Source organism: Polyodon spathula, chromosome 13, assembly GCF_017654505.1.
Source record: "Polyodon spathula isolate WHYD16114869_AA chromosome 13, ASM1765450v1, whole genome shotgun sequence".
Taxonomy (NCBI): domain Eukaryota; kingdom Metazoa; phylum Chordata; class Actinopteri; order Acipenseriformes; family Polyodontidae; genus Polyodon; species Polyodon spathula.
The window spans coordinates 15115190-15140062 of record NC_054546.1 but is presented as its reverse complement, the minus strand read 5'-3'; the positions used below and the strand labels follow the sequence as shown (position 1 = coordinate 15140062).

General features: G+C 34.9%; 1 protein-coding gene across 1 annotated transcript; it reads left to right on the top strand.

Moving 5' to 3' along the window:
• The first annotated feature begins 18201 nt into the window (after window positions 1-18201).
• On the top strand, window positions 18202-21399 carry LOC121325169 (early growth response protein 2b-like). The gene is made up of 2 exons (XM_041267488.1): window positions 18202-18583; window positions 19222-21399. The coding sequence occupies exons 1-2, from the start codon at window positions 18409-18411 to the stop codon at window positions 20343-20345; spliced, it is 1299 nt and encodes a 432-aa protein (XP_041123422.1). The 5' UTR covers window positions 18202-18408; the 3' UTR covers window positions 20346-21399.
• The last annotated feature ends 3474 nt before the right edge of the window (window positions 21400-24873 follow it).

Genomic DNA, 24873 nt, shown 5'->3' with positions numbered 1-24873 from the left:
TGCTGTCTAATGTCAGAGTTTCTCTATCTGAAATGGAAATGCTGTGCAGTGTCATACAACAATAAAGTACCAGAATAACATTGATGGGTTCATATTTTGAGTTATTGTTTTGCATCAAGCTTTCCTGCTTCAAAATTATGAGACTGGAGCTCCCAATATTCTTCACAAACGCTGTCCGATGTGATTCGGCTCTATAAGGAGTTGCTCTATTTGCGAAGCAGCCTTTCACAACCTTTTCCTGAACACTCTATTCAATACATTATATTTCACATCCCTTTTTTGCACCTGAGCTCAGACTTGGAACCAGTCCCCAAGGCAGCGGAGGCACACCTTTCTTTACCTAAAATAACGACTTTAACCCTTTCAGTCCTGGCAGGGCCTCAAGGTCCGGCCTTAGCATATGCCATTGGAAATCATGTTAGAACCTTACAGGTTTCTTAGGTCCCAGTCTGAGGTAGTGTAGAAATATTTTTTTTTGTCTTATTCTCATTGCCGTCTACAGAAACACACATTGTTTTAAATGGCCTGGCCTTTACAAAATGACTCATTGCTTTCACCTGTGCTGTAATAATCTGATATTCTTTTCAGTTTCCCATGCTGAGGTCTCAGGTAGATACTCAGGTTACATATCGCCAGACCACTGGCATATAATTAAGTGATAAACTAATTAGGACTGGCTAAGTATAAGAGTAAAACAGAACAGGCTCCTGGGTCGTGGGAGAGACTTCCCTACAGAAGCGGAGCAAGTCAATCCCACTGTTGTATAATAAAATATAATTCACTCTGCTTTCAGTTTCGTTCTTTCTTTATGGTACACATTTTTAACCAGGGTCCCGCTTATTTCTGGCTTGCTTTCTTTAATTCGTGTTTCAGAAACATCTTTCTTGTTTTTACAAGTGTATTTATTTCCTGTCGCAGGTGCGCTTTCATATTTTGCTTCTATCCTAAAGAGAAGTTGTAGGAATGATATGATGCAAAAGACAGGTGGCTTCACAAGAGAACAACAGTTGTTAAGTTTGTCAGTTTATGTACATCCATTATCTTTTCTCTTTGAAAATACTTTCGAGATAAATAAGCTTAAATAAGCTCATTAAGCAGTGGCATTGCCTGCTATTGCAATGAACCAAACAACAACACTGCGAGAACATTGAGAACTGGATTATAAAATGACATATATATACACATAGTGGAGTTATATTTTTCAGGAAGACTGTGATGCCAGGTTTTCGTAACAAACAACAATGACTTCTAGATTTCAAATTCTCACAAGATGGAAGAGGGAGAGAAATTTGCCACAGAGTATAATTAAGTACACAAAAACAAAAACCTGAGAAATTCACAACGTTACATTACCCAAACTTAACACAACTTAACATTGTGAAGTGCCATATTACAGTTCTGACTCCATCTAATGCAAGCCATATCACTTAGGGAATGCATCACTGAACACAATTTAGGATACAGTAGGTCAAACACAATCATTTACAACCATATTGTTCTCTAAAGTGTTATTTACTCTTCTACAGTATAATACCTCTTGTCTTTGGAGGGGTGCATCAATTACATATAACGATAAGTGAGATGCAATTGAGGCCTGTTGATGTTTAGCCCTTTTCAGGCTGGTGTGGCTGGAGTGGGTGGCGCTACATCCAAGATACAACTCTAGTAACCACATTATTTATTTAAGCTGAACTACAGAGTAACAAACAAACGATTAAAGCTGTAAAAAGTCCAGTGACACCAACTCGCATGCAGGTGTATCAATAAATGTGTTATGCTGATTTTTAACAAGGAACTACAGTTTAATACAATAGCTCTTCCTGACATATTAGTAGAAAGTGTCATGCTGTGTTATAAAGAGGCTACACGCTGGTTCTGTGTGGGTAACGCAAAAAGAATCCATGAGCGATGGAAGACACACACACACACACACACGGAGGATGATGTGCCAAAGTTCTGAATTAGAAGCTTGGCAAAGCTGTTACCATGATGTCATTGCGTGCTGGCCATTGACATCTGAAAAACAAACATGCTTTGGGACACCCAATAACACATAGTAAAAACAATGTTATCGTTCATAATTCGAACACATTCAAAGATGCATTATGGATTGTTTCTGGAAACAATTTTCTTCTTCTTCTTCATTTCTATATGGTCTGCAATGATTTGACTCTAGGAGAGCGCAGTTCAACTGATTAAGGATCTTTATTTATCAAAGACACCCACGTCACTGCACTGCTGTGTGCGTTTGCCTCTGCATGTGAAATGGCAGGATGAGAGCTGTTTGACATCAGCAGTGCAGTATCACATTACCTTATGGCTCCCAACACCTGATCACTGACTTGGTAAGATATTCCTAATGATATCTGGCATCTCCTTTAACAAGTAAATTGTGAGTTTTTGTTTTTGATGATATCTAAATATAACTGCTGTTATAAAAGTGGACATTAGTTGCTTCATGTTCTAGATAACAGCTGAAGTGCTTCTTAATTCCCTTTCACAGAGGAATAGGAAGTTCATTCTATATTTGCTTCATGGCTTCATGGTATTAGGCTATGTCTGATAGTACAAGCTGTACCCACTTTGCAAAAACATATGCCTGCATATACTAGGAAAATGCTAATAAGATGAATGCAGAGAAATCTTACATACAAACAAGAGTGGAACAAAATATTAGAATCCTGGCTCAGTACTGCTTGATTTGACATGACAATTCTGCAAGGTGTTTAGGCCAAGAAGCTCTCATCCCCACAGCAAACAACATAAAACACAATAAGGAGTAAAAAAAATAAAAACAAATGCATATTCAATTATAAAACATAAAACATAAAACTCAGCAGCAACTTAGCAGGCACAGGTGTCAATGAGTCGACCCTACAGCTAAAAGCAACCCCAGATATGAATCGTTCTATTTTTAACTTTTGTTGAAACTCATTCCAGTCTGCTACAAACTGAAATGAGTGACTGTTGATACCCTGAGAAAAACCAGTTTAATACAATTACTGGATCTTAAGTTGTACAATGAAGAAGAAAGCTTCAGAAATAGAATCCCTGTGAGCATCTGCTATTAGCTGTCAATTAAATAGACAGCCCTGCTGGTAACAATATTACTTACACAACATTGGCATGACCATAGTAACTAATACTCGACAAGCAGAGTTAGTGGGAAGCCAAATTATCTTTAACCATGCTCTTCATATTGGATTTCAAAACAAGCCAGCATGTAAAGATGGAGGCAAAGATGGAATTGACTTTTCAATCAATTCAAACTGTTTTTCAAAACCTGTGTATGTAATTTTTGCCTTATGTAATTTTAATTGCTTTTCTTTTTTTGGAATAACTCACAGTGTTTCTGAGTTCTGTTGCTCCAAAACTGAGTTCTTATAATTTTTATTTAAATCTGATTGGTTTCATGATTTGAATACAACAAGGAATATCGTTCATTCCCAGCACTTAGGATTCTCAGGCTAAACACAAAGCAAATTCAAAGCCAGGTGGATCCCAAGCATGGTAAAACAGTGATGAAGATGTAATATAACCATTCCAATTGTATTTTAAGCTACATACTCTTATTTTACACAATTTCAACTTGAAGGAATGAAGAGTTTATTTAAGGGATGAGACATCATTGCTTTTCAGCCACTATGGGAAGAAGATCGAATTTATGAGATTTTTCTCCTTTGATAGTTTCACCATAACCATCATTTGTCCCCTGCTCCAATACTCACAGACAATAATGGAAGTCTCTTCCCAAAAAATGAAGTTTCATTATATTAAATCCTTTCATCATGAACAGACTTTCCAAAATCTAAGATATTTTAGGGGGTAGTGAATGCACACTGTTGGTGTCACTATCAAATTATTTTCAAAATGTTACAAACTTTATCTTCTTTCCTTCTTTTCATTTAGGCTCTCAGCATGTAGCTCATCAGTGTTACTGCGCCTATTCCCTGTCTGCTCATTTGATTATGTATTATTGTAACTTTCATCAAAATATGAGACTCCAAATATATCTCTATTCACCCACTTCGAAACTGATCACGTTTCTACACGTCAAGCCTCCTATCGGCCACACTTTCTTTATTCATTCCTAATGTGAAAACCCTATATTTTCTTTCCTGATCTGAAGAATAAATGTTTCCTTTGAACATATCATGAGTTACTCTCCAGTGTTGTACATAATATACTTTCTGCAATGTGTTCTTTACACATGTCTATGATGTATTACCATAGTTTAACTATATACATAAATAAAAGAAATATCACTGTACAGTTATCTTTGATTGAATGCATTATCTAACGTCAAAACAAATTAGTAAATTTAAACGTTATTGGTGCATAATTTAGGATTTAATAAAATGTGTAGTTTGCAATAAACAGTCATTTCAAATTATTTACATTGATTTACAATGATTTACACTCATTTTACAGCATGTCGCAAAGTAAATAGAAATTTGACACATTCAAAAAGAACTATAATAAGAATGTATATATTTTACATTGAATAGTTTAGGCCACTGTGATGTATTTGAACATAAACTGTGGCTTAAACTTGTTTGTATGGACGTGTAAAACATCATAAAAATATTTACATTTATTTTATTTATATTTCATTTTCTATATTTTTTGGATTAAAACATAATTTAACTTTTTATTCTGGGCAGACACACAAAGTAGGGGAAATATACTTGCATGATCATAAATATTTGATTATACATCCACTTAAGAAAAGCATAACATGTTTACTTGTTTTTAAAAATCAGATCCTGATCATTGTTTAAGAAAATAGCCTTAAGTTATAATAACTAATACAACATTAATGAAGGTATGTTTTTGGTTAATTATGATTAATTACACTCATTTCATTTTATATATATATATATATATATATATATATATATATATATATATATATATATATATATATATATACACACAGGGCTTTATCAGGTTTAACCATAATAACCATAAAAGCAAAACCTCTAAATGTTATATTTTAACCATTCAAATTTAATGTATTCTGCTGTTGTAACATAGAGAAAGCCATCTCAGTTGTGGCTTGTTGAGATGAAAGCCCGCCTTGGGGTCGCCTTTTCGGATTTGGTAGCTTTATTCAAATCTAATGAATCATTGAGGGGCATCAGTGCACAGATTCACAGTGCATGGTGAGTGATGTGAACACCTACAGCTATTCCTGTCAAAGTATGCGCTCTACCAGAGGATTGTTGGCCTTTCACTTGTGAGAATTACCATGACAATTTCAATGTCAAGACCCTGAGTGAAGTGGGAGCAGCCCTCTTGACTCATCAGGACTCACCCCTCTCAAAACCCAGAATATAGACCATCAGATTGCTTTGCCATTATCAGATCAGCTTAATCTGCTGCTAGGGAATATCTTTCCCTGCTATTGCCAGTTATTGTAGTTCCTTTAAGGTTCCCTGGGAAGGAAATTACCTGGAAATGATCCAGTGAAGTCATCTCCAGCGCTTGCGCTCTCTGTAGTCACAATGTAAGTATGCTGTCAAGTTTGCTGTATTTCAATTATAACTCACTGCACAAATTGCACCTTTGTTTTAAATTAAATATCTAATTATTATTTTTATGCTTAGTGACTAACATGTTCAAAATATATTGTACCGACATGAAAGGAAATCCTAAACAGGATTTGCCAAGAAAAATGTGTTTTAAAGTGGCCTACATACGCAAGCAAAATGTGTAGGCGGTATAGTCTAGATATACAGTGTTTACTATATAAGATAATCACAGATTTGCAAAACAACAAAAAGTTACAATGTTGGACCATTCATACCCAGTTTACAGAACTTTTATACTATTTTGATATATGAGTATCATGATTTTATACATTGGATGTCTTAAGTCATGCAAAAAAAAAAAAAAAAAAAAAAAATATAAATATATATATATATATATATATATATATATATATATATATATATATATATATATATATATATATATATATATATATAATTTGCTTTGAATTGTTGCGGTGACTTATTTACAAAACCAGCTTTCAACTGCAGGAAAAAAATACTGCTAGTAATAAAGCTAACATAACTATCGTGGGAGAATTGTTTAACTTCCTTTTATTAAAAGATAATAATTCCTTCTTTTTTGCTATCAGAAACTGTAAAACATGAAGTAATTGGTTTTCTTACTTGATAAGAACCCAACTACAGAAGAAGATTGTTGTAATTCCCAACTCTGCAAAAAAGTTTCTTAAGTTTATCTCAGAAGAGAATATATATTTTGGAAGTTTTTGTGAAAAGCGGCGTTTTGTGCTTACTTAATTTAAAAACGGCAGTAACAATAGCCATAGAGCCGTGTGAACTAACATGCCATAGGAAGCACCTAATGTCCATATCCTGAGTTCTATAGACTGAAGCTAAAGTTTGTAGGCGGACTTCTGACAGGCAGCATTATGCTCTCCTGTCATACGTGGGTTTGAAACCTGAAAGCTATGAGCTTTCTGTTTGTCATTGAAGGTCTTTCTTCTGTGTCTTGAGGGTTCAGCTGACCAGTCTAAGCTTTATTAAATTAGTATGATCCTTCTATTTAATTTATTTAGCTGAGAGAAACCCATTTACTTCTAAACTCACAATTTTTGACCAAAAGTCTTCATGCCTACATGTGACAAGTGGTAGTTTTAGGAGATATTGTTTTATTAGCAAACAATAGTTTTATTGATTTTTACAGTTCTCTGGGTTCAAATCAAAAGATAAGATCTTCATAAATTGAAATACTCACCCTGTTCTATACAATATTAAAAAAAAAATAAAAAATTCAGGTAAGCATTTTTGAGTTGAAACATTTTGCATAGAGTCCCTTAGACTTTCAACCAAATAGTAATTGTTATACTTCATAATTTGATATTATATTTAACATTTTATTTCCCCATTATTCAAACAAAAGGAAAAAGTCATTATTGGCGCCTGGTCCATTAACTGTATTTCCATATAGAAGTGTTGCAAAAGCATAGCAATCTGCAGGCAAGCATGGTGAATTTTGATATCAAATATACTGTGTGTATATATATATATCTCTATATATATATATATATATAGTAATATATATATAATATATAATATATATAGAGGTTTTTTAAATACCGTAAAATAACCTGTGTGTTGCAAGACAATTAAGATGATAAATGTTTGACTAGGACATTGATCATGCTATCCACACATCACCCTACTTCCATTAATTGTTAATGTCAACACAGTAAACATACCTCTACCCACCCCATTTTGAGATGTAATTTCATTTCATTTCGCTGGGATCACAGTGGCTTTGTTTAGGGCAGTTTTGATTTTCTACCTGATCAAAGGAAGAAGGTCATTTGATTAATTGCCATGTGGAAGGATCAGTTGGCGTAACATGACACTGAGCACATGCGGACAAAAAGATGCTTTTTATGGTGGCCTAACTCGTGTGGGTGCGCTGTACAGAATGCATATTACTGGCAGAAAAAGGAATTCCCAGCAGGGACTGCTGCTGTGCTGTATCCAATAAGCGCTTTCTGAAAGATGCACATCTGCCAGGGAGGCCACTTTTGCACAGCGTGCAGACATTTTTGAGTTGGTGGGCGTGCAACAAAAGACAAGGGCATCTCAAACGATTCCCTTCTTTCATTTGCAGAGGAGAATGCAAAAAACAAAAATGCTTGAAAATTTCAAATATTTTAATGTTGTTTAATTCATTCAGAGCTAACTGTTGTTGGAATACTGAATGCAGCATTTACATTGATTTGGGTATAATATATATTTATAGTATTTGAAATTATTTTACTGTGGGCCTCCTTGGCTAGCTTATTGCATTAACTACTTAAGAAATTGCATTTTCAATTTGGGCTTAAAATGTACCTACCAAAATAATTAATCATATTGGATTGGCAATCCAGTTAAACTTTAATATTAGACTACATTTCCCTTTTCCTGTCTTTTTCAAACTTACACACAAACGACTAGGCAAAGATATATCTTGATATATTCTCAGTGATGCATTCCCCTTTCCAGAGATGAGCAGTCATGCTGAACCTGGTGCAGCCAATCAATTTGCAAGAAACAAGATGATAATTCCATCGCTTTACAGGTCACTCTTTTTATCTAAATGCAGTGTCTTATGTGACAGACTTAATGACAGTGAATGTTGCTTGTAAGGCACCGGGCTCATTAAATTGGCCTCATTTATGAATGCTGAGGTCCTGTGACATTGTGTAAAGGGATTTCCCCATTATCAACGTCTGACACAAACTGGTAATAAACATGGCCAATGCTGTTCTGTCAGGGGAATGTCACATAAACAGTGGTAATATTTATTCTCACTTGTACTATTAAGTGTAAAAAATGAGACTGAAGCTGACAGACACGTAGGCTTCTTACACAAATGACTGTGAGAGACATGTAAATGAGGCAGCCAGGTCTTTCAAAGTTCCTACTAAGTAGTAGAGACCAAATTCATCAGGTTCTTTACTTCAAAGTGTGTAACACACCTTTTTTTGTTGTGAACAGAAAACAAAACTATGCAAGAGTTATAGTCAAGAGTTTGAAACAAGTGTTTTAAAAGGTATTTCCTGAAAAGAAAATAGCTGCTTGTTGAACCATTTTATTAATCATGTCTTCCATATCTATAACTATGATTTAATTTCCCTTACTAGTATATGGTATCTAGAATCATTCTCAGAAGTTCTGGGCTCTGTTGTTCCAATATTGAGTCATTAGGATTTTTCTCTAAATCTGCTGTAACCTGGCTTTGAATTTGCTTTGCACTTGGCTGGAGAATTGTAAGTGCTGGGACTGAAAAGCCAATCTCATTCCATTGAAATCATGTGACAATACAACCTTTCTACTCTACCAGACCCACCTCCTTTACATGTATATACAGTAGTTACAGAGTAGGTTGGGCAGGCAGAGTTGAAAATTCACATTGCCACATTGTGATGGTATTTAGGATTCTTCAGGCAAACAAATTTAGATTTAGAGAAAATAATAAGTCAATATTGGAGTAGTAATAAGGGAAATGTAAAAAAAAAAAACTATTGAAATCACATTGCCCACATTGGCCATAGTTAGTGGCTGGAGTATACAGGTAGTACAGATAAGGCAATATTAATCAGAAATCGGAATAAAAATGTGGGTTCAAATTTAGCCCTTGCCTGGACATAGTAAAGGATTTATTCACGTATGGAGAATTTCAAAGGAATTTCAGTGTCAGTGACCATTTTTTAAAAAGCATCCATTCTCTCAGTATAGATACAAAAAATCTGTCTGAATATTATCTTACTGTGTTTTATATTGAAAAAGTAGATATAAGACTGTAAATTCCAGGGTCACCCTCTCTGTGTACAGTTGTAGTACTGTACATTATTATTATTATTATTATTAATAAACACAATCATGAAAAAAATGATTTATATTGCTGAGTTTACAGTATTGTTAATTTACAGTTCTCATGTGAGAAAAACAATAAAAAATATATTTAAAATTGCAACATACGCTGCAAACATGGACGAATATTTCAAGGGCCACAAATATGACCGGTGTCTGGCTAGCAGATGTAAATCTTTTAAAAATAATCATTTCAATTAAACTACGCCTGACGGTAGATTAAGGCTGTTATTGTATCTTAGGGTTCTGTGAGCTTTGCTCTTGTGGTTTATTATGGAATTACATAATGGGTGCACATTATTATTAGTATTGCTAGTAGTAGTAGTAGCAGTAGTAGCATGAAACTAACAGAGGGTTATAATCAACAGGACATCCACGGAAGGTCTCGGTTTGTTTGCGATTGCCTGATCACTCAAGTATTATATCAGTCTTTTTCTGAATGGCTGGCACTGCTGCTTATCCAAAACAATGAACACTGTGCTTGGAACCTTACATATAGCACTGACCTCTACATTAGATTTGGTTACCAGGATATAATCTGATTGGGGAAAAGTCCTCATACAACTAAAGTATATAGAACATTGTTTAGGGTTCTGTGTAAAACAAGCAGATACCCATCCAAGAAGAGGTCAGAGCTGATGCCCATGAGCAATCTATAGTTTATATATATATGTATATATATATATATATATATATATATATATATATATATATATATATATAAATGTAACATGACTGCACTTCATCATGGTTTGTTGCCCCTTTAAAAGCAGGACCCAGGACACAGAAATGGAAGTTTATCAGAGCTGACATGCTATTTTTAATAAACACAAAAACGAAATAAACAAAACAAACACCTAGCTCTTACTACACATGATCATGAACCTACACCATAAAGCAGGACAGCTAAGCTGTTTACCTGTTACAAAAACTAACAAAACAAAACACACAAGAAAGGCTTTCACACAGTACCTTTTTTCTTTATTTTTTTTATTATGATTGAACACACCTTCAATCAGGCTCCTCCACACAGCAGCAGCCCTGAATAGAATGGCTGCTTTCTTTAAATACCCTGCACCTGACTCTAATTTACAATGATAGCCAGGTGCAGGGGATAATTACTAATAAAACAATTAAACAAAAGAATTAAATTAACCAAACAGGCATATGGTATGTTTTGGGGCAGGGAATAATTTAACCCTCTCCCTGCTCACAATATATATATATATATATATATATATATATATATATATATATATATATATATATATATATATATATATATATATATAAGTCACTCACAAACACAGTGTTAATTAAACAGTTTATTTGCAAGGCGCAAACATACAAAACATGTTCAGGGTCAGGTCTCCTCTCCAGGGGCATGCCCATTATCTGCCACTATGAGGAGCTCCCATAGACCTTAAAGGGCTAATATTAATATTCAACAGGCACACAGATACTCTTAAAGCAGTAAATTCTTACTGTTACACCACCAAATGTATCCTGTCAGAGTCGCAGCTCAAACTGTTTTGATAACACTCTACAGACTATATAATGTGTTGAGCTTCAGTACAGACAATGAGAGACATTTTGTGTGTGCTGGAGTCCTTTGCTCTGTCAAGGTTGCTTCCTATTATGCTTTACTTTGGCTGGGTGCCGACACCCTTACAAAATCCATAATCTAACGTTGCAAGACACTCTTTGTAACCGTCTTTAGTGTCACTTGAATGTGTCGATCAAAGAGCGATCCTGTATTTGGAAGACAGTGGCATTCATTGTGTGAAAGAACTGAAGTGACTGTAAAAAGTGATGACATGAATGCATGCTTGTTGTCAGCCTAGATTAAAAGCTACAGCCGTGTATTAATAGCTGCCTAGTTTGGGAAATAGGATCTCATAGAAATCATTAATACTGAACGTAGGTGAGTATTCTAGCTATCCTTTACACAGATTAATTAAACTAAATACGCACATTGGATTATTATTATTATTATTATTATTATTATTATTATTATTATTATTATTATTATTGAAAATATACATGCTATGTAACTTATGGAAGATTTAGTTATAATAAAAGCAAAAAATTCAATAAGAATAAAACAATGGAAAGATGGTACCCATAGTAGATTACCTGATAAAAGTAGTGGAGTACAGGGTAAGTCATGCAAGCATGTTTCGAATCCCACTCATACCAAGTTGCCCACCTTGCTGAGAACCCACAGGGAGTGACGCCATTTGTGAATGAACAAAACAAACCCCACTGGCTATTTAGAAAAGTGTTCAATGATGAGTATTTAAAGTAGTCATTTTTTCTTAATATCAAATTGTTTCTGAAAAGTACGGTGGCTCATTAATAACATGGAAAAAAAATAAAATAAGCAGGTGTTATGTCTAGGTCCTCAGATAAATTATCTCATGCTCTCGACACAACGCTTTGAAATATCAACTTCCTGGGATAAATTATTTTGTGATGTTGACGTAACACGTTTGTATTCATACGGTTTCAGAAATATCCAACTTGATTTTATTCATAAAAACAGAGTTTGAAAGAACATTCTTTAAATAACCTGTGTGTTATGCTTTTTGAATAGAGCCCAGTATCACTTAAACTGTAGTAAAATACTGCAGTATACTGTAGAACAATGCAGTTTCCTTTGTTTACTGCTTCATGGAGTAATTAACAGAATGTGTTGGACGGTTTTTAATTAATAATTATTGCATGTGTGTTACACAATAAAAAATAAGTAAATTTAAAAAAACATACTGCCTTTTGTGTTTTAGAAGAATTAGTATACATGACCATAGGCTTTCCAACAACTCTTGTAAAAATTGTAAATGTGGGAGCAGTAGTCTTAATGCATAAATTTCCATACTCTGTTTCATCACAATTAGGTAAGACTGCAGCCACTCCTTGAAGAGGCTTCATCATAATGCTGTAAAGGACATGCAGGTACATGAAGCAATACAACACGCATTTACTGAAGCAGCCAAGAAGAAATATCATATCCACATGTATATTAGCTATAAGGATGCAAGCTTCCTCCCCTCTTCAAACCTGCTTGACAAGTTTACTATACTATACTATACTATACATTAAACTGATGTTTCCTTATTATGTTACATGAAGAACTACAACCCACCAGTGAGTAGGACAAAATAATCTGGATAAATTGTGAGTCGCATGTTGCAAGGCTGGCAATTCATGAGAAGCATGCTTTCCTGCAAGCCGGTGTGCTGCCCTCTGTCTGATCCAAGGCAAACAGACAGGGAGTGGTGCCACACAAAGCTAGGGGTGGGAGGGTACTGTGGTCTTGTCTACAGTATATCAGCCATCTGCACTGGCTGAGCTTGGCGGGTGTCTGAGAAGAGACAGCTCTCCCCATGTACACTTTGTAATGTATTAAGATAGCAAGGATATCCTTAATCAAAGTAATGGTAAGCCATGATCATCCATATCTTAAGAGGCAATCCATCAAAATGACAAATCTGTTGGGTTCCAGTCAGGTCTTTCTAAATACCCAACGGGAATGTGTGCCATTGTCATTTAAGATGTCCCATACGTCAGGCATCATAAGCAATGCCAGTTAGGTTGTTCTCTATTAAACCAGGCTGTTCCCCGTCGACTATCTGCACCACCCATCAAAATGATTTGATGTGGTTCCTCTTTGCTTAAAGACATTTCGCACCTGAATAACAGAGAGAGACAATCAATGTTAATTATTAATAATTATGTCTGTGATGACTGACTCATGAGCCACACTGTATAGCTAATGTTGAATTGAGTGAATTTAGTGCTCATGTAAGGATCCAGACTCTCAGACATATTGCACTCAGGAACCCGCCATTTGGTTCTCTTAGGCAGAGACAGTTGAGGGGTGGTCTTGGGGTGTGTAATGGAGGCTAAGCTGAAACCTCCAAACTCAAATCATTTGTGAGCTCAATTCACAGGTATTTCCCGTAAAATGTTATTGATGTAAATTAAACCCAATTTGGAAAAGTGTTACATCAGCCGTACTGGTCCAGAGATGAAAAAGTAGAAGCAACGTTGAAATTGATACCTTTTATTGGACCAACATAGATTATGGAAATATACAAATTGTTGTGCCTACATGCTCTAATCATTAGGTGACTGGATTTATAGCAGCGCTTGAGGATTGCTGCAAGTTAGGGCTAAAGCATCCCTTTGTTGTTTAACTCAGAGTGCATAGAAGGCTAAAATACAGAGGCCTTTAGTCATTAGACACTGATGTTGTGTCAAAATGAACTTGCCTGTTTTGGGACACTAGTTTTAAACTTGTTGTAACTCCAGTGCAATGTTATTGGTGCACTGCTACCAGGGTGGTAACATTTACATAGCATCACAATGGTGTGAATCAATAAAGAATCAAATAGTGGTGCTGTCATGCACCATGACAGCACCACTATGCAACTGTATCAGGACCCTAGTGTATTATTTATTCCAAATCAAATCATTGCTGGCAGTGCTCATGGTTCAACTAAGGCTTCTCATTTTCTATAAAGGAAATGACCAATAAGAAGAAACAAATGACACCAGAATGATGCTAAATCATTTAATAAGTATCAGTACATGTGCACTATAACGCGTGAGTTGGTTTTTTTTTTTTTTTTTTTTTTTTTTTTTTTTTACAATTTGAAATATGTGAGGTGATGGCAATACATATTATATAAAATTAACCAGAATTATTTTGTTGAGCTCCGTGTACTTTGAAAGTATAAAACCCTGCTTTAACCCCAACATAAAACAATCACACCTCTCAACTGTAAAACACCCTATATCACTTTCCTAGTTTAGTTTTTCACTTTGAACCATTCTTTGTCATAAAGCTATTATATAAAAAAAAAGTATTTTATATATTATTTGAATGTCCATAGCGTCTATTAAAAAAAAAAAAAAAAAAATAAAAAAAAAACTCTCTTCAGTGTATAGGCTATGTTACAGAAAGATTTAAAGATAAGGTCCCACTTCTTACCCCTTGTGGCTCCGCCCACCTAACAAACCAGTGCTGAAACAGCATGCTATTGAATGCACTGTATACAATGCACACAAACAATCGCTTTTATTTAACTGTCTCACATATGCATTCCAAGTTCCTGAGGTTTCAGTAAAATAATGTTCATGTTTTTAACACAATTTATTTTAGTATAACAGTATACCCTGTATTAAACCATATCCATATTCAGATATTCAATAAGACATACACAGAACTGCTGTTTAAAAAACGAAACTCGAGCTACATTATAAAGAACTTGCGTGCCGTTATGTATATACAGTATTCACAGAATATACAGTTAGGAAGTGGGTTATTTGCCTTAGTTTTGGATTCTTCCAATGCTATTGTTCCTACTTTTGGGGGAGAGTAGTCTTTGCTGCATCAGCCTCTTTGAAAGAAATAGAACGTTTTAAACCTGGCACAAAACGGGTTGAGCTGGCAGAAACCAATGTGGTTGGGATTAGGAAAGAAGGAATGCCTAAAAACGAGTGGAAAAAAAAACGTAGTAAGCTATATCTATTAGTATTACTATTAATATTCTGTTGTGGTACAGCACACAAATGTAATAACACAATCTAATCCAAAATGTAATCACATTTAGATACACAAGGTAGTAATGGCAACCAATTATTTGTTTTATTGAACTTTCAAAAAATAATAATAAATAAAAGGTTGAACCGGATAAATATTAGCTGTCAAGTATTTATCGAACGCAAAAAAAAAACAAAAAACAAAAAAACAGCACAGCACAGCAAATAAATCTGATTTAGGATTGGTGTAACTTGTAATGTTGAATACAAAATTAGTTATATTGCTTCGAGAGCGCCTTAGCCTGAACAACCGCTGATGTTCTGATTATATAGGGTTATGGTCTGCATGATAAAGTGTTGTCTTATGTGGTCAAACTTAATGGTAAATGTTTTTCAACTCAGCCTTTATCTACATGTAAGTGCGGATGATTTTTTTTCGTGGGTTTGATGACTCAATGACTTTACTTTCTAGAGTAAGTTTTATTACTGGAAGTTTTAGTTTTCCTTCGCGTTGTCTTACTGTGTGTAGACAGACGTTCTGACGTTACTGACTCGGTAGTAGTAAAATTGCCTTCCAGAATTTATTGCATCATCAAATCCCATACTGAAACAACAGTTACTTGCCGGGACACGTACAGGCGCCTCAAGAGCTGAAAACAAAGGGGAGGTATATATTTTTTAGTAGAAAACAGCCTATGCATGCGTACATTTTTGTTAAACGACACAATCTATAAATGTAACTCAAAACCAGAGGGTCGCCTTTGCGTCCTTCTTGGTATAAACTCTAAACAATTTGGAAAAGGTGCCAATACAGTACATCAGAAACCAAGAGCCTATTTACAATAACTACAGTTCAATGTGAATTATTAGCATGTAATATAATGCGGTAAGAGTAGCCTATTTATGTGTAGCTAAAGTTAAAAACCCAGAACAAAATAAACTACATGTTTTATCAAACTATAATAATAATAATAATAATAATAATAATAATATAATAATAATAATAATAATAATAATAATAATAATAATAATAATAATTGTAGTAGGAGTAGTTTATAAACCAACTTTCTATTTGTATCAGCTATTTTATACACGGGTTACTGCTTTTTATTAAATACTTACATTTTTATATAACAAACGACTGGTGAATCCGTGCAGATTTAAGTCGTCCTTTTTTAAACGGTTACATTTTAAAGTAAAATAACAGTAGCTCAATAAATATTGGCATTCTATTTCTCTTTTACACTTAACAAACATGTCTGCCGTTCTTTTTCTCGGCTATAAAATAAAACTCACAACAAAAATGGAACATAACAATTGAATGTCAAAGGAAACTATACTTTTCTTGCAATAGACTGAACTGTGTTTAATGATGCCTATTATTTACATAAGCTGTACCCTCAGATGGAAATAATATTCCGCCCCCTCTTACCCCCATCTCACATTTCTTTCTTTCTTTTATTTTTATTAGCCCTGAAGTTTCTCAGCCCACGAGGATTTTTTTTTTTTTACTTAAAAATGCCCAAAGATGGCTCTTTCTTTATTTAGCATCCTTTCTACACACTCTTTGGGTCGGTTTCCATTCTGTTTGTGTAGCTTCTTGATGGTAAGATTTCCTGGTTTTGTAACAATGTGTATATAATGTAAACATATTATATATATATATATATATATATATATATATATATATATCTATATAATATCATATATATATATATATATATATATATATATATATATATATATATATATATATAATATAAATAGATATAAATCGTAATAATATAAATTACAATGTATTGCAAGGTGTGTTACATAAACGTGCTACACGACACTGGTTGTGCTGTGCAATATGCCACACTATATACTATAAAAAAAAAAAATCCGATTGTCTGAAAAAGTTGTTGGTAGCGAATAATATATAACATATATATCACAATATATATATTTTATATATATATATATATATATATATATATATATATATATATATATATTGCTATTAATATCTATAGTCTAATTGAGCTCTATAAATATTCATACTTTTTGTCTTACAAATGGAAAACATAGTTGAGAAAAGTGCTTTTAAAAGACTGATTAAATGTGTAGCTTACAGCTCCACCTGCAACCACTAGGTGGCGAGTGTATCAGATCAAAATAAAAGTACAGACTACAACGGGCTTTTCTTAGTTTGTATATTTTTTTTAGATCAAGCAAATTATAGTACACATTATCTGGAATACATAAATACAATGTGAATCAGGTTGTGAGTTGTCCTATATATTTCAAACTGTAAAAACAAATGTGTATTTGTATTTTTATAGAAGTAAAAAAGAAATAACTAAATTCACAAATACCAATATAGGTGAATTTAGTGTATTCATAAACGTAAAAATTAATATAGGCAGTTTATGAAAGCAAAGTCTATTTAAAAATATATACAGTTGGAGGATGGTTTAATTTATGTATTTTATTGATTCTTTGTTATGTGTAATTTCCCTCCTGCTGATGCTATAGTAAAACGTCCATATTCGTATAAAAAAAAATGATGCTAGCGTTTGTTTTGTGGTTTTAAGAAAACAAATAAATTGGGACTCTTCGATATTAAAATGATTAAAATGAAGATGGTTATTTCGTATTTTTATCAATGAAAAATTAACATAATTTCCGCTACTGTATTGTATAAATAGCATCTACTTTCCAAAAAAACACAGGCATATTGAAATAGCACACTTTCCACCTCTATTTCAGTTCCGTGAATGAGGTTGTGGTTACCGATGCTGACTAGAAGACAGCGGTTTTGCGACTATTTTTTTCCGGAATGGGTTCCAAATATGGATAAGTAGGCCGTACCTTTACCTACCGGATAATGCCATGTATGGATTGTGAGCAAACCGGAATTCTTCATAGTAAAAAACGATTCATTTCTGTTTTGAAACGAAACATTAAGAAAAAAAAGGTTGTTCAAATATATGAAATGCTTTAGTTCAATACCCTACTAAAACATGTTGTCGACGTGATAAAAAATAAAGTTTGACGACGGGTTTTTAACAAGCGTATTACAGCAAGCTCTTACTCGGGGGTTGTCCATTGAAAGTATTCTTTTGGTGTCGTCACAAAGCCATCAGGAGCCCGTCCCAGTCCAACCTTACTCAATCCTTATTTGGTAAGTGACGTCAGGGTATTCAAATACTCTCCATAAATACATAGTACTGTACCACTCACACAGCCACTGAGATTTGCCATTGATAAACAGATGTGCAGTTGGACGCGTCTTTACACTACAGCCTCAACTGCGCTTTGCTAGAATTGGTTTATCTCTATGACAGCTAATCTAAGATACCGTGTTTCTTTAGTAGAGAAGAAAGATAAGGCGGTACATAAAAAATAAACCACTTTTTTTTGTATTTGCTCGCTCACTATAAGCTTGTGAAAAGCTGACACAGGCTAAACGATGACAGCCAAAACTGCGGAGAAAGCTCCAGTAACTCTCGGTGGTTTTGTGCACCAGTTACCTGAAAGCATCTACACAGTAGATGACATCGCCACAACTTTGCCAGCATCGGTGGCAATCTTTCCTAATGCGGATTTAGGAGGGCATTTCGACCACGTTAGCGGAGTGACAGGAGGTAAGCATTGCCTGTTTCAATCTGTGTAATAATATAAGGGTAAGGTACCTCTGAGCTTGGTAGGAAAGGTGTTGGTTGTGCATGTAAAACAGATTGCATTTGTATGTCAGTGTCAGCAAGTGTTTTATTCAGTACCGTATTGTACACTAGACTACTGGAAGTGTATTCTCACTTTAAAAAGTCTGTGTGCAGCGTTAGACGTGTAGTTTGTTCTGTATTACAGCTTTATACACTATATGTATAATTAGGGTAGCACATAAATACCATGTTGAAAACGATGTATGCACCGATGTATATAGGCTATAAAATGGGGATAAACCGCGTTGGTTATAGGTTGCCATTACATTCACCGACTCAAAATTACTATATTTGGAATATATATTTGTCATTAAAAGGCTCTGGTCTTGCACGCGTAGGACATGTTTTACAAAAATAATAACACTATCAAAGTCCTACGCGACGCACCCCTTGTCAAATCGTATGTCTTACATTGGAGATGCTTTGCGCGTATGTGGATGCGCTGCGGTTGCCGCCCCTGCAGGTGTATCACTTAAAATAAAATTTAATAAACTGAATAAAACAAACAAAAAAAATTGTAATAACTTAACAAATGTATTTTTGTCATTATGTATTCACAGATGGTATGATCAACGTTGACATGAGCACAGATAGAAGGTCTCTCGACTTGTCTTCTTACTCCAGCAGTTTCACGCAGCCTTCACCTCGCAATCAGACCTTCACCTACATGGGCAAGTTCTCGATCGACTCTCAGTACCCAGGTGCCAACTGGAACCCAGAAAGCGTCATTAACATTGTGAGCGCCGGCATTCTGGGCGTGACTCAGCCGCCCTCGTCATCTTCATCACCGGCCTCCTCCATCTCTCCTAACCCCTACTCCAGCACCTTGAGCTGCACGATGGCTCAGAACCAGCCTGAAATGGAGCACATCTATTCGCCTCCCCCTCCTTATTCTGGCTGTGGGGACGTCTATCAAGACCCATCGTCCTTTCTTTCCTCGTCTACCTGCCACATATCCTACCCCCCGCCATGTTACTCTTCACCAAAACCGTCCACGGACAGCGGTCACATGTTCAACATTATCCCGGACTATTCCAGCCTGTTCCAGCCACAGTGCCAACGGGATATCCATTCAGTACCTGACCGCAAGCCTTTCCCTTGCCCACTAGAGTCTATGAGAGTGCCCCCACCTCTCACTCCCCTTAACACTATTCGGAATTTTACACTGGGGGGCCCAGCTATTGATGGACCCAGACTACCCATCGCTTACAGCCCCCAGAATTTACCTCTGAGACCCATCCTGCGTCCGAGGAAGTACCCTAACCGCCCGAGCAAGACCCCTGTGCACGAGCGTCCCTACCCGTGCCCGGCAGAGGGATGCGACAGGAGGTTCTCCCGTTCTGATGAGCTCACCAGGCACATCCGAATTCATACCGGTCACAAACCATTTCAGTGCCGGATCTGTATGAGGAACTTCAGCCGAAGCGACCACCTCACCACCCATATCCGTACCCACACAGGAGAGAAACCGTTCGCCTGCGATTTCTGCGGTAGGAAGTTCGCGAGGAGTGACGAAAGAAAGAGGCACACAAAAATTCACCTCAGGCAAAAGGAAAGAAAATCTTCCTCGGCAGCGTCAACAACCTCTGTAGTTTCAAACACGGACAGACCTGTCAGTATTAGCACATCCACCGGTAATATGTGCACTACAGGCAACAGTATGTGTCCTTCCAGGACAACATAAACACATCCCTCGTATTATACACACTATCAGAAAGTATAATAATAATAGAAAATATACTAAAACCGAAAGTACTTGAATGGTTTTGAAGATATTTTGCCAAGTTGAATCGTTGCCCTTTTCAGATCATATACCCTATGCGCTTGAACGAACTACCTACCCATGCTGTATATGCGTAACATATAATGCACTTTGTCTGCACACATTTATAATTTTACCGAAATTTCAAAGCAGACATATTTGACCGGTACGCACTTTCATGATGTTGTTTAAGTAAAAGTTTGGGGTTTTTTTAGCTTGAAAGATTGGGAAGTTTGCTTGATGTTTTTTTTTTTTTTTTTTTTTTTTTTTTTTTTTTCAATTAAAAATGGTTGAAAAGAATTGCACATATATACTTTTTTTTTACCTTTTTAGTGTGTTCATATAGCCAGAACAAAATGAGTTTGCGTTTGTGATAAACTGGCTTTCAAATTTATCAGTACTGCTTGCAATATGGAGGGTACAAAATAATAGCTAATATAAAAATATATATTTGCAATAATTGTGAATAAAATGTACTAAGTTATTTAAAAAAAAAAAAAAAAGAAAAGTCAAACCTATGTGTTGAGGTTAACATGCTTATTGATTGTTCCGCTTCTGCGCGGTGGCTTGTTTTGTGTGCCCCGATGATTGTCAGCTTCTTGTAGCCAATACATTGTCAAGTAGGTTTTCAACCAAGCTGTATAATACCCAAGCCATTTAATAAGGTGTTTTTTTGTTTTGTTTGTTTTTTTTTAGAATTATATATTTTTGTACGCATTGTTTTGTCTCTTATTCTTAAAAAAGTGTTACCTTTGTATAAAAGACTGAAGTCAAAGAATGTAAATATACTTTATAACTCGTACCGACTTCACGTTTGTTTGCTCGGATTGTTTAATACGACTGAAAAATACTGTATTTGTTAAAAAAAAAAAAACAAAAAAAAAAAAACGATGGCACGTAGAGAGCTGGGCTGTTATGATATGTGTTGTTTTACTGGTAGTTTAAAATAAATAAATAAATACATGATTTTGAACAACACTTTGTCTTTTATATACATTATTATTACGTCATGTTAAGAAGCGAAGGAATGGAAAACAAGAACAGTCCACAGACGCAAAAGTTAAAAATAAAGCTGTGTGCTATTGGGGATTTCCCAGAGAAAAGTAATACTGAGCACTGCAGCCTATCAATTAATCTCATGACTCATTCGTTCAAATTCCACTTCTGAAAGACCAAGGAAAGAACAAGTGATCTGCCCACATTTAATACATGTTTTGGTATTTTGAGCGTCAAATAATCAGTTAGAATCCAGGAGTTTTTATTATTTCTTTCTGCAGGGGCAATGTTCGGTAAGCATTCGCTACTTCCAGAGTTGTTTACAGTATTACATATGACATGTTTCAATGAAATACACTAAGTGGGGGAGTTAAACTGACTAGTACAACAGTTAACAAAAGTATTTCTAAAAAAAACAAAACAATGCAGACTTTATGCACTGTATGAGTTAGCTAATAATCAGTAATATATATATCATATATAGATATATATATATATATATATATATATATATATATATATATATATATATATATATATATATAAAAATTACACTGACTAAATACCATATTAGCCTATGCCTAAATTAAAAAAAAATGACATCATTTCAAACAATACTGTTAAAAGATCTGCACTGGTACAAAAATAACGTTGGTGTTGGTCTTAATCATGGGTTAATATACCACATGTGGTATTCCCATATTCAGATTTTATGGGTAACAGTGGCTTTTACTTTAAAAGATGAACGTTGTGTAAAAGAAACTTAATACCTTCACTTTTGACACGTTTAATGCTCTAACGTCTGTGTCTATTTACACCCCTGGTGTGTGTAAATAGGGAGGAACTATGCGTGATTGACACAATGTGTAAGAAATGTGTCTGTGTGTCCAGCAGCAGTGTATGGTATGGCCTTAAAATTTACAAGACTTGAGATAACACCATCACTTAATAAGATTGATACAGTAACTCAAGCCCCAACCCTAAAATCTATATTATTAGTTAATAGGAAACCAAGACAATTATGTACTGTATAGAGGGCCTCCTGTATTCTGGGCTACTAACGTTCCATTAGTTTGAGAGGTCATTTTTGATTTCATGTCTTTGGTGTCCCTTATTTATAGTAATACATCAAAACCTCTCTACACACACACATTTATATTATATATATATATATATAGATATATATATGTATGTATATATATATATATATAATATATATATATATATATATATATATATATATATACATATATATATATTTATACTATATATATAAAACATCTTCTCCCACGTAATGTCCCCCAAAGTAGCTCAACAGCAGTGGTTTAGAAAACTTTTCACGACAACATCAAACTTTCCAAGTACATTTCTGTAACGCATTGCAGCCCCCCCACCCACATCACAAATACACCAAGGCAATATTTCTTTACCTTTTACATTCACTGTCCTGTTATCTGAACATATGCTGTCTGGAAGGGTTGATTCATAAATACAGACTTATTGAAGAATTCTAAAAGAAACAAAGATACTCTTTGGGGGGGGGGGAACGGGAACAAAACAAAACAAAAAGAGATTATTTGTGGTTCAGCCATGAGATTTGTTACTGTACCCAAAGTTACTAAAACATAGGGGGTTCTATACATGAAGATTGATTTTGAACTATCTATTTAGAATCATTATAAAGATGGTGTTTTGGCATTGTCATACAAACACTGTTCTCACTGTGAAGTCGATCTTCCTTTCACTCACTGCAGAGCAATGGATGGTTAACAAGCTACTGATCGCTGGAGGCACGCAGCCTATGTGCCGGGAGTTTGAGGCTGAGTGGCACAGAGTGCTCCCAGTGGGTCTTCCGTGAAGAATGGCCACTTGGAGAGTGGGGTTCAAACCACACTCCAGTGACACAGCCTTCTCTCCAAAATTCAGGGAAACCTAGGTGACATTTAAAGCATAGATCATTCTTCACAGGGCTAGCAGTGTGGTTTCGAGTGTTTACCAAAGTTTTTCCTTCCTTATTTGATTTTTTTATTGTATTATTGGTCCCCCTCTTGTTGCACTGAGAATATTTCAATTCTTGACTTTTGTTTTTTTAATGTTAATTCTGGATATGCAAATAATTCAAATTCAATGCTATAGATAAACTGGTGCTGTATGTCACATGATCTGATTGTAGTTTGTTTTGGTATTATACAGTAGCAAACTTTCCTTGAAATATCTGCATAGTCCAAATTGAATTAAAAACCAGTTAGGAGCTGAGCGATCTACAACAGAAGAAAACGGGGGATCAATGATAATGTACAATTACTAATGAGTCGTATAAAAAAAAAAAAAAAATACAGTCTTGAACCTACTCAGAATTAATTAATGGGTTCTAAAAAATAATTCTCCAGAATTACCACCACATATAACCTAGAACAAAACTGCAGACTGAATGTAGCAACCGTGAAGTGCTGAAGGGCAGCAGTGGGTTAAACAAATACAAGTGTCTGCAATACCAGATGAATAGTAATCCTTGTAAATTTTAACAGACTTGGAAAAGAGAAAACCACGGCCACTTGCAGGGCAATGAACTGAAGGCCAAAGCTAAAGTCAGAATTTAGAAGGAAACCAAATTCCCAGCCACATAGAAATATACTTCCTATAACACTTAGTAGTTTAAAGTCACCTTAGTGACTTTATGTAGCTGTTGTGGGAAAATAAAAAAAATTAAAAAACCCACAAATTTGTTAAACTTGGCAAGCAGAGGCAAGAAATGATGAGCAATAGAATTAAATTAAAAGGACCACTACGGGTCCAAGATATTGCAGCACATATACCGAATAAACCAGTTTCATACAGTATGTGCTTGTTATTAGGATTACACTGCATTTGTTAATTCTGCATTTCACTTACAAGAATGAAAATGTTTCTTCTTAAAGCAAAGTGGTTTACTTTTAGTGCTATACAATTACAAACCGTTCAATTCAGTTGTTTATAAAAAAAAATAGGGCCCTTTAAGTGCACTGTACTACCAACAGCTATGGCTGTAAACTGTTTCCTTGAAGAGACAACAATGTTGTTTAGCAGGTGATTCTACCTGGAAAGAGAGCCTTCACTTGTCTCAACCACAAATTATTATTATTATATTATAATTAATAATAATAATAATAATAATAATAATAATAATAATAATAATAATAATAATAATAATAATAATAATAAACAAATTGACAATCTGCCAAAGTGTGGCAGTGACCAAATAACCACAATTTGAACATGCATATAACACAAACCAGTTTAAACGTGTTCAACCCATTAAATAACTGGCCAAACTCTGGTAACTGTATAGGCTAACTGTAATAAGCAAGTCTGATATCTGCCTTCCTTCATACCATAGATTCCTGGCACTAAAACAATACAACTGAAAGCAAACAGAGGGCATGCATTCATAAGAATAAAATAACCATATCAGTTC